Consider the following 14,094-nt stretch of genomic DNA (forward strand, 5'->3'; position numbering starts at 1 on the left):
TTAGAAGTGAGCATTTCAACCATACATTGACCCATGTTATTACTGGTAAAAATCAAACCAAAAAATAAATTCTGACAACGCTTCCCAAACCCCACAAATGCGAGAAGGGAAGAGAAAAGGAAGCATATTAAAGGGACAAAACCAGACGAACGCAGCAAACAACAGACAAAAAGAACCATTATTGTCCACATTGTTTGAACCAGCCAGTCTATTTTAAAGTGTCCAAAAAGTCCTTTGCCTTTTCTGACAAACTAAAAACATGCACTGACCCTCTGTGGCTGAAACTTAACACTGCTGGGTACCTTACAGAGTACTGAATATCCAAATCTCTCAGCCTCTTATTTACTTCATCAAAGGCCTTCCTCTTTCGGATCACAGCCGCAGAAAACTCCTGAAAAAACAAAACCTTTGATCCCTTGTGGATCCTTCCCCAGTATTCTGGAAGCTTCCAATACCTTTGCTTGTCTCTTTAGAACTGGAATCGCACTAGGACTGGGCAAGGGTTGCTGGTCCGACCTGGGCCATGACCCGATGAACTTGTTCGATCCGCACCCGGCCCACCTTGGCTTCCTATCCCAAGAACTGCGGCAGCCATTGCTCAAAACAGCTGACTAGCTGATCCCCTTCTTCTTGCTCCAGCAGCCCAATAACACAGATATTCTTCCTCCAACCTCAATTTTTGAGGTCGTCGACCTACTCCAGTAAGGTCCATATCTGTTTCTCCAGAGCCTGGATCTGTCCCGTCGAGGATTCGGCCGTGGTCTCCAATGCTATGAACCGCCGCTTAACCTCCTCCAGACACTGCCCGAGGCACAGGATCTCCAGCTCATGCTTTAGCAGCATGGTCAAGATCAGTTCCAGCTTGGTCTGAGTCTCCTCCATCACTGACTCAATCTTTTCTTGGACATGATTCGGAGATGCCGGTGTTGGACTGGAGTGTACAAAGTTAAAAATCACACAACACCAGGTTATAGTCCAACAGGTTTAATTGGAAGCACACTAGCTTTCGGAGCGACGCTCCTTCATCAGGTGATTGTGGAGGGCTCGATCATAACACAGAATTTATAGCAAAAATTTGCAGTGTGATGTAACTGAAATTATACATTGAAGAATTGATTGTCTGTTAAGCCTTTCATCTGTTAGAATACAGTGATAGTTTCACTTCTTTCATGTGTAAATCACAAAACCCTTTTTTCAGTTAGCTGTTAACAATGGTGATAGCTAGACAATGTGTTGAAGGTGTTAGCCCCCTGTGTTCTCTGCCTATGACCTGATGTTTAGATTGATTCCAATCTAAAAAGTGAAATAACAGAGTTTTACATAAATTCATGCAGTGTTTGAGCTCAGAGTTCGACATGAATCTATGTGGTTTTTGAGCAACGTGCAATGTAACTTTGTACCAAAAAAATTCACCACACAATATATATGTGTTTGCATGTGGGTCTTTGTCTGTCTGTGTGTGTGCCTGTCTGGGGTGGGGGTTGTGAGTGTGAGAAAGTGTGTGTGTGTAGTGTTTTTCTTGGAGTTTGACAAACTCTGAAGCCAGACTCTGCTGAGCAGGTAAATCCAAACGGGCTTCTACTGAGGTCGACACTGTGGCCAAGAGTGTGTCCATTGCTGCAGGGGAGTACCCTGCTTGTTGCAATCCATGTGGTCCTTTACCTTCAGTCAACTTCCCTAATCGCTAAAAAGAGTATATAAAGATTCTAGGAACTTAAAACTACCGATTTTTACCAAAACAGCTAGTGCGGGGAGGGTAAAAGCAACATTTTGCCTGAGTTGTGGTGCAAAGCTCAGCAAGACAGGCCTGTGAGATCGCCGCCATCTTGAATCCCCAAGAGTGCTGTTTAATATCTCCCTAAGTACGCGCCACTGTTACTGAAACCACACCTGGAGTATTGTGTCCAGTTTTGATCTCCCTACTTGAGGAAGGATGTGGTGGGAGTTCAGAGGAAGTTCTCCAGGTTGAATCCAGGGATGAAAGGGATGTCGTACGAGGAGTGGTTGAATAGTTTGGGCTTGTACTTGCTGGGGTTCAGAAGAATGACGGTGGATCAGAATGAGGTATATAAAATGCTAAGTGAAATAGTTAAGATGGAGATTGAACAGATGTTATCCCTTGTTGGACAGTCTTGGACAAGATTCTGGATTAGTGGTGCTGGAAGAGCACAACAGTTCAGGCAGCATCCAAGGAGCAGCGAAATCGACGTTTCGGGCAAAAGCCCTTCATCAGGAATAAAGGCAGTGAGCCAGAAGCATGGAGAGATAAGCTAGAGTGGGGGTGGAGAGAAAGTAGCATAGAGTACAAAGGGTGAGTGGGGGAGGGGATGAAGGTGATAGGTCAGGGAGGAGAGGATGGAGTGGATAGGTGGAAAAGGAGATAGGCAGGTAGGACAAGTCCGGACAAGTCATGGGGACAGTGCTGAGCTGGAAGTTTGGAACTAGGGTGAGGTGGGGGAAGGGGAAATGAGGAAACTGTTGAAGTCCACATTGATGCCCTGGGGTTGAAGTGTTCCGAGGCGGAAGATGAGGCGTTCTTCCTTCAGGCATCTGGTGGTGAGGGAGCGGCGGTGAAGGAGGCCCAGGACCTCCATGTCCTCGGCAGAGTGGGAGGGGGAGTTGAAATGTTGGGCCACGGGGCAATGTGGTTGATTGGTGCGGGCGTCTTGGACAAGAGGTCATAAGATGAGAGGAAGGAGGCTCAAAACCGAGATGAAGAGAAATTACTTCTGTCAGAAAGTTGTGAATCTTTGGAACTCACTGCCCCAGAGTTCAGTGGAGGTGGAATCAGTCAACAGATTCAAGGAAGAAATAGACAGTTTCTGATGAAAAGTAGGATAAAGGGCTACATCAAGCAGGTAGGAGAGTAACATTGAGACCAGGATATGATCAGCCATGATCACATTAAGTGGCGGAGTGGGCTTGAAGGACTAAATTGCCCACTCCCACTCCTAATTTCAATGTATGATCCCAGCAGTGGTGAGTACTTCCAATGGACATAAAAGAAGCTGAAAACATTACTGAAGGATTATCCAGTGAAATATATAGATGAAATGATCACATGAGTCATATATCCTGCATTTAAGAGAGGCAGGATTCTTGTCTATAAGTACTCAGGTTTAAACAATCAATGCACAGATAATGTCCTAACCCTAACCTAATTAACCTGAAGTTCTAATTAACCTTGCAGATTCCACAAAACAGGTTGATCCTGGTCAAGTCCACATTTACACTTGGAAGATTTCTGAAGATATTGGACCAACAACCTCAGATCCCAGATGCCTAACAAGACTGTATCATAGTGCTGTGGATGTCACACGGGACATTGCTTCAGGACTTTTTGGACCACTTTTAATCTGCAAGTACCTGTCCCTGGATGCCAGGAATTTGCAGGTAAAGTAGCATTAACCTATTGACCACTAGAAAGCTATATTTTATTTTGTGTAATACCAGCTCATTTGTTATGGCATTGCTTGCTGTAAATAACAATATTAGCATTTTTATAATGATAGATGTTCCATCAATATCAATGCTACTGATTTATAATGTGTGGTCATGACTTGGAGATGTTGGACTTGTGCCAAGTTAAAAATCACACAACACCAGGTTATAGTCCAACAGGTTTAATTGGAAGCACTAGCTTTCAGAGCACTGCTCTCGCATCAGGTGGTTGTAGAGTACACAATTGTGAGACACAGAATTTATAACGAAAGTTTACAGTGTGATGTAACTGAAATTATACATTGAAAAATACCTTGATTGTTTGTTAAGTCTCATCTGTTAGAATGACCATGTTAGTTTCACTTCTTTCATATGTAAATCACAAAACATTTTTTAAAAGTTACATTCTCAGGCTAATTTTAACAATTGGTGTCAGCCCAGATAATGTGTTGAAAGTGTTAGCCCCTGTGTGCTGTTGTCTGTGCCATAATGTTTAGACTGATTCTAATCTTAAAAAATCATCAAATTCACCATGGACTACTCTCTACTATCCTCTCATTCTTGGATACGTGCATCCCCATCAAGATTGGGCACCACAGCACCACACTCTACTGCAAACCCACAAACAACCTCACAATGCTACACTTCTCCAGCTTCCACTCAAAACATATTAAAACAGCTACCCCCTGTGGACAAGCCCTACATGTACACTGGATCTGTTCAAATGAGGAGGAACGTGATGGGCACCTGGAAGTACTCAGGGATGCCCTCATAAGAACTGATATAATGGTCAACTCATCGACCACCAATTCCAACTTGCCACAGCAAGGAACCATAATGACCTCCTCAGGAGACAGACACAGCTGTAATTGACAGGATACCCTTCGTTATCCAGTACTTCCCAGGAGCTGAAAAACTATGCCATGTTCTTCGCAGCCTGCAACACATTATCAATGAGGATGAGTACCTCACCAAGACCTTCCCTACACCTCAACTGCTCACCTTTAAACAAGCAACAAACCTCAAACAGATCATTGTTCGTAACAAACTGCCCGGCTTTCAGGACAACTCCGTACAACCCTGTCACGGTAGGACATGGATATCACCATTACACGTTGGGACACCTCCCACCATTTACATGGCAGGTACTCATACAATTCAGCCAACGTTGTCTATCTCATACGCTGCAGGCAAGGTGCCCTGAGACATGGTACATTGGTGAAACCGAGCAAAGGCTACGGCAATGGATGAATGGGCACCGCACAACAATCAACAGACAGGAGTGTTCCCTCCCAGTTGGAGAACACTTCAGCGGTCCAGGACATTTGACCTTCGGGTGACCATCCTCCAAGGTGGACTTCGGGACAGGCAGCAACAAAAAGTGGCCCAGCAGAGGCTGATAGCTAAGTCCTGTACCCATAGGGAGGACCTCAACTGGGACCTTGGGTTCATGTCACATTACAGATGACCACCATTGCAGTATACACACACACATAGATACTCCTACACACAAACACACACACACATGCACACGCACCCTCTCACAGACTTAGACCCTTTTACACACACACACATACATGTATACTCTCTCTCACAGACACTCACAACCCCCCCACCCCAGACACACACACATACGTACACATACACATATACGTTTATGGACTGAATTTGTACGCAGAGTTTCATTGTACTTTGCTCAAAAACTGCATGGATCCATGTAAGATTCTGTTAACTCATTTTGTGATTTACACATGAAAGAAGTGAAACTAACATGGTCATTCTAACAGATGAGACTTAACAAACAATCAAGTTTTTTTTTAATGTATAATCTCAGTTACATCACACTGTAAACTTTTGTAATAAGTTCTGTGTCTCACAATTGTGTACTCCACGATCACCCAATGAGAGAGCAGCGCTCCGAAAGCTAGTGCTTCCAATTAAACCTGTTGGACTATAACCTGGTTTTGTGTGATTTTTAATAATGTGTGGTAGTCTCAAAGTTTGGAGGTATTTGAAGGGTTACTAGGGAGTTTGATCAAACTGAAGTCTTTAGTTATAGCAAACTGCAGAGAGGGAACCTGAACTTTAGCAGAATTTAGCTCGAAGTTTACGATTTGGTAACACAAGAGTTAGGATTAAAAGTTGCAATAAATGTTAGGGGTTGGCTTGGGTTTGACTGAATTGAATTGTGGATAGGGACAGTCCTGAATTTTGTAACAATTGGGTAAAGCTCTTGAATTCCTTGGCAGGAACCAAAAATATGTGTGAAGCAGGCATGACTCAATGGAGACAAGTTTGTACTAATCCAGATCATTTATCTGGTTTTGTTCAGAGCTGAGACTGTAGTTGACTCAACTGTTTAAGAAAAATGATAGCCGTCTGTAACTGAATACAACTCAGCGATCTGGAGTCATTTGGGCTGGAAAGTTGAATAATACAGATGTTACATCTCCCCAAGAGAATAATCCATTATCTGTGACAGCTCCTAGGGACTAATCTCCAAAATCCAAATAGCTTGGCAAAAATGGTAATGGGGCAATAATAATTGTTAGTTTCCTATTCATTTTGAAATCTTTCATGTATTATTATAAACATTTCATCACTTCTGAGTGACATCAGCTTCCTCTTTAGGGCGAGGGGGAGGGGGTGGAGGGCCGGCTGTGTGTGTGTGTGTGTGTGTGCGCGTGCATGCATGCGCGGGGTGCACATCGCCACCTTGAGGTAGGATTTGAAACATTCAAAGCCATTAATTTATTCTGAGTTATTTCATTGAAAAGTGAACATGCTTTCCTGTTTTTTGCGTACTTGAATCATTTCTGAAATTAAAGAAATATACATAAGCTCAAAAGTCCAGGCATAAATATCAAATGTGCCTATTATGTGTTTGTTGGGGATACTGCCAAAGTAATGTTACAGCAAAATGACTCCTCTTGCGCAAATCAATCAGGTATATTATAGATTAGATAAGATTCCCTACAGTGTGGAAACAGGCCCTTTGGCCCAACAAGTCCACACCGACCCTCTGACAATTAACCCACCCTCCTCTGGCTAATGCACTTTACAACTATGGACAATTTAGCATGGCCAATTCACGTGACCTGCACATCTTTGGAATGTGGGAGGGAACTGGAGTACTCGAAGGAAACCCACGCAGACATGGGGAAAATGTGCAAACAGTTGCCCAAGGCTGGGATCCAACCTGGGACCCTGGCACTGTGAGGCAGCAGTGCTAATCACTGAGCCACCGTGCCACCTCTGTATAAGAGAATGAGAGCCTTTAAAGATTCCAAACATCTTAAAAGCTCAGCATAAGTCCCAGCCCTATTATCTCCTAGGGTGTGTCCCATATTCAATAACTGACAGAGTGCATCAACACTTCCTCAAAGCTGTGCAATTGTGCAGCTCTTTGGAAGATGGAATGCAGGAACAAACAGTGTGCACGTGCAAGTCCACTCAGCAATTTTTCAGGGACTACACAGTATGAGAAATGGGCTGTGCAAAGAATACGGTAATACGCCTGCTTTCAATTAGCATACAGTTCACTGAAATGAACTGGTGGGGAACATGTTAATACAAATTCTGAGTCTCTTGTTGCCATTCAGAAGGAATTTCATGCCAGTATTTTTTGCTTCGTGGCAAAGGTTCCCTACCAGCCAAAGAATTGGTAGGATTTGGCATTACCAGCCTACGCCTAATTTGTAGTTATTTAATGCCACTCCTGCCATAATTTCAGAGAGATTGTACTTGAAGTGCCATTGATTTTTGGCCTCTTCATGTTTTTAACTCATTTTGCGAAAATACTGCTACTTAAGCAACATAAATGTTAGATGTTCCTCTGCTGCATAATCTAACTTTAGAAAATAAAGAAAATTTGACCGGGGAGCCCAACATCCACTCTTTCATTCCTCTTTCCCCAAACAAAAGGAAATCAATTTAATGAGCCTAGACTGCACCACTGCAAAGAAGATAAGCGATAATTATAGAGGTAGAGCATTACAAAATATTCAATTAAGTTTGGTACAGGTATAGGCTTCTATTCAGGTTTCTTTCATAGAGTCATAGAGATGTATACAGTACGGAAACAGACCCTTTGATCCAACTCGTCCATGCCAACCAGATATCCCAACCTAATTTAGTCCCATTTGCCAGATCTTGGCCCAAATCCCTCTAAACTCTTTCTATTCATATACCAATCCAGATGCCATTTAAATGCTGTAACTGTACCAGCCTCCACAACTTCCTCTGGCAGCTCATTCCATACACGCACCACCCTCTGCATGAAAAAGTTGCCCCTTAAGTCCCTTTTATATCTTTCCTCTCTCACCCTAAACCTATGCCCTCTAGTTCTGGACTCCCCCACCCCTGGGAAACGTTTTGCCCATTTATCCTATCCATGCCCCTAGTGATTTTATAAATGTCTAGAAAGTCTCCGACAGGACAACAGCCCCAGCCTATTCAGCCTCTCCCTGTAGCTCAAATCCTGTAACCCTGGCAACTTCCTTGTAAATCTTTTCTGAACGCTTTCAAGTTTCACAACATTCTTCCTACTACCACTTCTCCTGCCGGGAAATGATTAACAGCAGAAACTGTCACAATAACACCAACCCTACTGAATAGAATTTTGTAAGCTAAAAGCTCAATAGTGAGATGCATTCCTTGTTTTAATACCCTGTTTTCCATGTATTATTATGATTCATATTGGCAAAGCAGTTACTTTTTTTTAATGAGGACTTAAGGAGAATCAGTCTTTAACACTGTAAGACTAAACTCTGACAAAACCCACAAGCTCTTATATCTTATACACATTAGATATAAAACCTGAGACTAGTGCAGCTGCCTTGTTTGCCCATCAGTTACTGAATTGGATGAGGCCCATTCCCTTCGGTTGCATTTTAAGCTTTATGATCATTGCCTGTAATAGTAATTTATCAGTCTCTCCTATTTACTGTCTCATGAGTCTTATGTGTCCTCCTAAGGTGATGTACCCTTTCGACTCCATGCATTCAGATGATCATGTACTACCCTAAAGGCATATCTACTGTCAGTGTAAATATTAGCCCATTAAGTTTGGCAACACATTGAGTGTGGTAATCTGTATCTAACATTTCAATTTGTTTTCAGAGTTCTATTTCTTCTTTCTGGAACAGGTACTATATTTCTGTGATGATATTGCCCCCCTACAGATTACCTCACCTCAATAGCATTGTCTCACAAAATTATAAATAATTCTTGATAACTGGCATTTAGGCATAAATGCTTTAACTATCAAATCAAATTGACTTAAAATATCCTACAGTTATTTTCTTAAAGCTATTTATTTTGTGAATATTCTTTATTGTGGTTCCAAAACTTTTAATTGTTCCTATCCAAACTTTAACCAGCATATACTAATCCCATCTGCACTTTCCTGTCATAATAATCTATATCAAAAAATGATGTATTCAATCAAATGACATCTTGATAATTATACCAACTTCTCAAACCAAAATATATTTACTGTTCCAATCTTCTAACTGAGGCATCTCATTATTACAAGTACATTTCATTCATGAATTTTGAAGAACCTTTATTGTCCAGTAAAGTATTCTGTTTGATTCCAGACGCTAATATTTCTTGTATGTTCATTCCTTATGCCAACATATCATTTTCTTTCTTCAAAAGTAACTTACTAAATTTATTTTGACGTCCTACATTTCAAAATTATTCCAAATTCCAAACGGTGGAGTTTTGGGCTGACAGATTTTTTTTCATTTTAAATGTCATTTTTTTTCACTTGTTTCTATAGAAACTACTTGTGTATATGGTTGGCTGCGTGTTCATTCATTTATCTTTAAAATCCTTGTCCTTTACTCTCTGTCTGGCCAACCCTTTATTTATATTTATTTTACTATGAACACTTCTAAATGAATTTGTATTTAACCCTTTTAAAGTTTATCAATTTCAACATCCTTTGGCTCATACAGAGCTTTACCTAGATTTCTGAGAAAATGAGTCAGAATCTCAGTGGTGTCAAGTTGAAAGTCAGAAATCTTGTTCTGACCAGCATTGAGTCTGCCCAAATGAAAATATAGTCAAAATTGTCACATTAGAATCTCTGAAAATCCTCTAATATTCCATTCTATCTGATTTAGATAAGATTAGATGAAGAACAACACGTCATATTTGTAGCGTTTGATGAGAACCAAAGCTGGTATATTGATGAGAACATTCAGTTATTCCTGGATCCTTCCAACTTTGATTCCACCGACCCTGGATTTTACGAATCAAACATCATGTACAGTGAGTAGGGGTGGTCTGGTTTTCCTTCCTCTTCAAATGAAGGGACATTTAAAATTCATAGATGTTTAGATCTACAACTGATCTGTGAATTCAAAAAGTGTCATGTGTCTAGTAGATGTGTAAATGTCCAACCATTTCAGAGCAATTAGCATTTTTATGGCAGATGTAGATAGATTTGAGTCTAACAAAGGATGAGTCAGTAGGTATAGGGGGTAACCAGAAAGCAAGTTGAGCCAGTATCCAGCTCTTATTGAATATTGGAACAGCTCAAGGGATCAAAAAGCCTACTATTGTAACTAAGTCATCTGTTCAAAGATTAATATGGAGTTAAATATATAGCAAAACCAGCCACTTCTGACTATTTAAAGATAATAGGGGTTGGTGTAGCTGTGAATATGTTTCAGTAAGATAAGGTTTGCCTCTTTTTTTTGTTTTCTCCACATGTATTTCAGGGGAGAGAACAAGAAATTGTTCATTTCAATAAGTAATTAATAAAAATGACAATTTGAAAGTACCAAGCAGCAGAGCAAACTAAAAGTCCTGTTTTTGCACTTTTTTGGTTAAGGAGCAGAACTAGAGTGAGAAAACAACTAGGTCCTAAGTCCAAGGTTGCCAGGGAAGTGAGTAGAAATACGATTTAGCTAAGAAGTTGAGTTTAACCAAAGTGATATTCTCTCACAACTGCCACATCTAGATGTATACTAAAAAAGTAACTTTAGTTCAGAGGCTGTTAGCAGGCAAACGTCTACACAGATCCAAGGCTTCTTTAAGTCAGGTTGTCCAATAGCTAAGCCATAAACATCTCTAATCTCTCCTTAAAAGCTTTGCTGGATGTTGCAAACAGCAAGTAAATCACTTTCTCTTTGGCCTTTTAACTTGTTGTTTCCAAACAATAGTGACATACAGTAACAAAAAAAAAGAGAAATCCTCCTTCAACCTAGTAATTTCCAAATAACTCCATATTCCAATGTCTGTCAATCCACAACCATAAACGTATGCAACAGTTAACAGAGAAGAAGCAATTAAATATTTATTATGAATGAAACTTGCATGGGTAAAGGCACAAATTGCAATGACCAAATTGACATTAGAACTAGGCATCAAAAAATAACATAATTCCAACTTCTATCTATTAGTGGACAAAGAAATCTTGCGTTCTTCGTCCTCATATTTGTCCAATGTATTTCTCTTAGAGGATTGAGCGCTGTTAGGAAAAATATTCTGAGGAATAAGACTCTATTTGATTATTCAGGAATGGTTTCAAATTTAAGGTCATAAAAAGTAATGTGGTAAGACAGTCCTGCATTGGCACTTTATGCAGCTATAATTCATGAAAGCAGTAATAATGCTTCATAAAACAGTAATTATAGCCACATTTTAACTTTTGCATTCATATTCTGCTGTAAACAAACAAATGATTAAACTATGATTTTGGAATGTTTTCAGCAATAAGTGGTCTTGTGTATGAAAGCAAAGAATCAATTCCATTCTGTAAGGGAGCTGTTACATACTGGCACGTTTCAAGCATTGGTGCCCAAGATCACATTCAAGCAGTTTACTTCCACGGGCATACCTTCAAGCACAGAAAAACAAATGATGACGTCATACATCTCTTTCCTCTAATGGGTGAAACTTTAATTATGCAGATGGACAATTTGGGTGAGTGTCTTCATTTCTACTGTATTTCACCAGATCATTTACAGCTGAATATTTGGCAAGAAAGCTCTAGGTTCTATGACAGCATATCATTATGTTTAATCATCAGTAAATCATTACGTATAACATTAAAAGTGTGTCTCTGCAGCATAACTTTCTCATAGTATCAGAAGACATTGTGACAATAAAATGTCTCTTTAATTATATTTACTTATGTGTGTCTATAGCATGCATAAAAACACTGATATAAAAGGTAAATCAGGGCAGAACTTTTTTACTTAATGGTAAGGTCCTGGGGAATGTTGCTGAACAGAGAGACCTTGGAGTTCATAAGAACCTAAGAACTAAGAGCAGGAATAAGCCATCTGGCCCTTCAAGCCTGCTCTGCCATTCAATAAGATTATGGCTGACCTTTTCGTGGCCTCAGCTCAACTTACCTGCCCTCTCATTATAACCCTTAATTCTTTTACTGTTCAAAACAATCTAAAAACATTTACTGAAGTAGTCTCAACTGCTTCACTGGGCAGGAGATTCCATAGGTTTACAACCCTCTGTGTGAAGAAATTCCTTAATTCAGTCCTAAATCTGCTGCCCCCTAATTTTGAGGCTATGCTGTCTTGTCCTAGATTCACCCGCCACCCACCAGTGGAAATATCCTCTCTACTTCTATCTTATCCAGTCCCTTCATAATTCTATATTTTTCTGTAAGATCCCACCTCATTCTTCTAAATTCTTATGAAAATAATCCCAGTCTACTCACTCTCTCCTCATAAGCCAACTCCCTCCCCTCTGGAATCAACCTAGTGAACCTCCTGTGCACCCCCTCCAGTGACAGTACATCCTTTATCAAGTAAGGAGACCAAATCTGCACACAATTCCCCAGGTGTGGCCTCACCAGCACCCTATACAGATACAACATAACCTCCCTGCTTTTAAACTCCATCCATTTAGTAATGAAGGATAAAATTCCACTTATTTTCTTAATTACCAATTGTATCTGCAGGTCAACCTTCTGTGTTTCATGCACAAGGACACCTTTTTTAATCATTCAAGTAACAGTCCTTTTTACTGTTATTCCTACTAAAATGGATGACTTCACATTTATTAATTTTGTATTCCATCTGCCAGACCTTTGCTCACTCACCTAAACTATTTATGTCCTTTTGCAAAGTTTCACAGTCCTCTACACTACTTTACTCTACCACTCATCTTAGTGTCATCCGCAAACTTTGAAACGCTACATGTGGTCCACAACTCCAAATCATCTATGTAAATTGTGAATAATTGCAGTCTCAATACTGATCCCTGAGGCACACCACTAATCACTGATTACCAAACAGAAAAGCACTCATTTATCTCCACTCTTTGCTTTCTATTAGTTAACGAATTCTCTATCCATGCTAATACATTGTCCGTAACGCCACACATCTTTATCTTATGCAGCACCTTTCGTGTGACATCTTGCTGAAAGCCTTTTGGAAATCTAGATATACCACATTTACTGGGTCCCCATTGTCCACCGTGCTCATTAGGCCTTCATAGTTCCTTGAAAGTGGAGTCCCAGATTGATAGAATAGTGAAGATGGTATTTGGTATCCTTGCCTTTATTGGCCAGTGCATTGAGTATAGGAGTTGGGAGGTCATGTTGTGGCTGTACAGGACATTGGTTAGGCCGCTTCTGGAATATTGCATTAAATTCTTGTCCCCCTGCTATAGGAATGAAGTAGTGGAGCTTGAAAGAGTTCAGAAAAGATTTACAAGGATGTTGCCAGGGTTGGAGGATTTGAGGTGAAGGGAGAGACTGAATAGACTGGGGCTGTTTCCCCCGGAGTATTGGAGGATGAGGGGTTACTGTATAGAAGTTTATAAAATTGTGAGGGGTACAGATAGGGTGAATAACCAAGGTTGTTTCTCCAGGATAGAGAAGTCCAAACCTACAGGACATAGATTTAGGTGAGAGGGGAAAGATTTAAAAGGGACCTAAGTGGAAAATCTTTCACACAGAGGGTGGTGCATATATGGAATGAGCTGCCAGAAGTGGTGGAGGCTAGTACAATTACAACATTTAAAAGGCATCTGTATGGGCACACGAATAGGAAGGATTTAGAGGAATATGTGCCAAATGGGACTAGATCAGTTTAGGATATCTGGTCGGCATGGATGAGTTCAGCAAAAGAGTCTGTTTCTGTGACATCTCTATGACTGTATGCATATGTATTTGGAACAGAAACAAAGTCATCACTGCTTTTGTATTCATGGCCTAATGAAATTCAAGAAGCGCATTTTAATATTACGCCCTAAAACAGGTGCCAGTAAGGGCTATTGGGAGAGTTAGGAGAAGTGACTGAAAAGGTGGTTTTTAAGAAAGATTTTGAATGTCCTGAAAGAATTAATGACAGAAAGGAACCTTCCTGAGACAGAATGTTATATAACAATACTGGGTAGAAAGAAGCATAGAATCATGTAAGAGCAGATGTAAAGGTGAATAAATCCCCAGGACCTGATCAGGTGTACCCAAGAACTCTGTGGGAAGCTAGAGAAGTGATTACTGGACTCTTGCTGAGGTATTTGTATCATCGATAGTCACAGGTGAGATGCCAGAAGGCTGGAGGTTGGCAAACGTGCCACTGTTTAAGAAGGGTGGTAAAGACAAGCCAGGGAACTATAGACCGGTGAGCCTGACCTCAGTGGTGGGCAAGTTGTTGGAGGGAATCCTGA

The 14,094-nt window shown here is 40.6% G+C and overlaps 1 protein-coding gene across 1 annotated transcript in view; it reads left to right on the forward strand.

Moving 5' to 3' along the window:
- f5 (coagulation factor V) overlaps positions 1 to 14,094 on the forward strand; it is a 118,003-nt gene that overhangs the window by 60,217 nt on the left and 43,692 nt on the right. The window contains exons 10-12 of the mRNA XM_043700875.1: positions 3,191 to 3,393; positions 9,573 to 9,720; positions 11,167 to 11,379. Of these exons, the coding sequence (XP_043556810.1) occupies positions 3,191 to 3,393; positions 9,573 to 9,720; positions 11,167 to 11,379 (564 nt within the window). The remainder of the gene's footprint in view (positions 1 to 3,190; positions 3,394 to 9,572; positions 9,721 to 11,166; positions 11,380 to 14,094) is intronic.

The sequence above is a fragment of the Chiloscyllium plagiosum genome, chromosome 12 (genome assembly GCF_004010195.1).
Source record: "Chiloscyllium plagiosum isolate BGI_BamShark_2017 chromosome 12, ASM401019v2, whole genome shotgun sequence".
NCBI lineage: Eukaryota > Metazoa > Chordata > Chondrichthyes > Orectolobiformes > Hemiscylliidae > Chiloscyllium > Chiloscyllium plagiosum.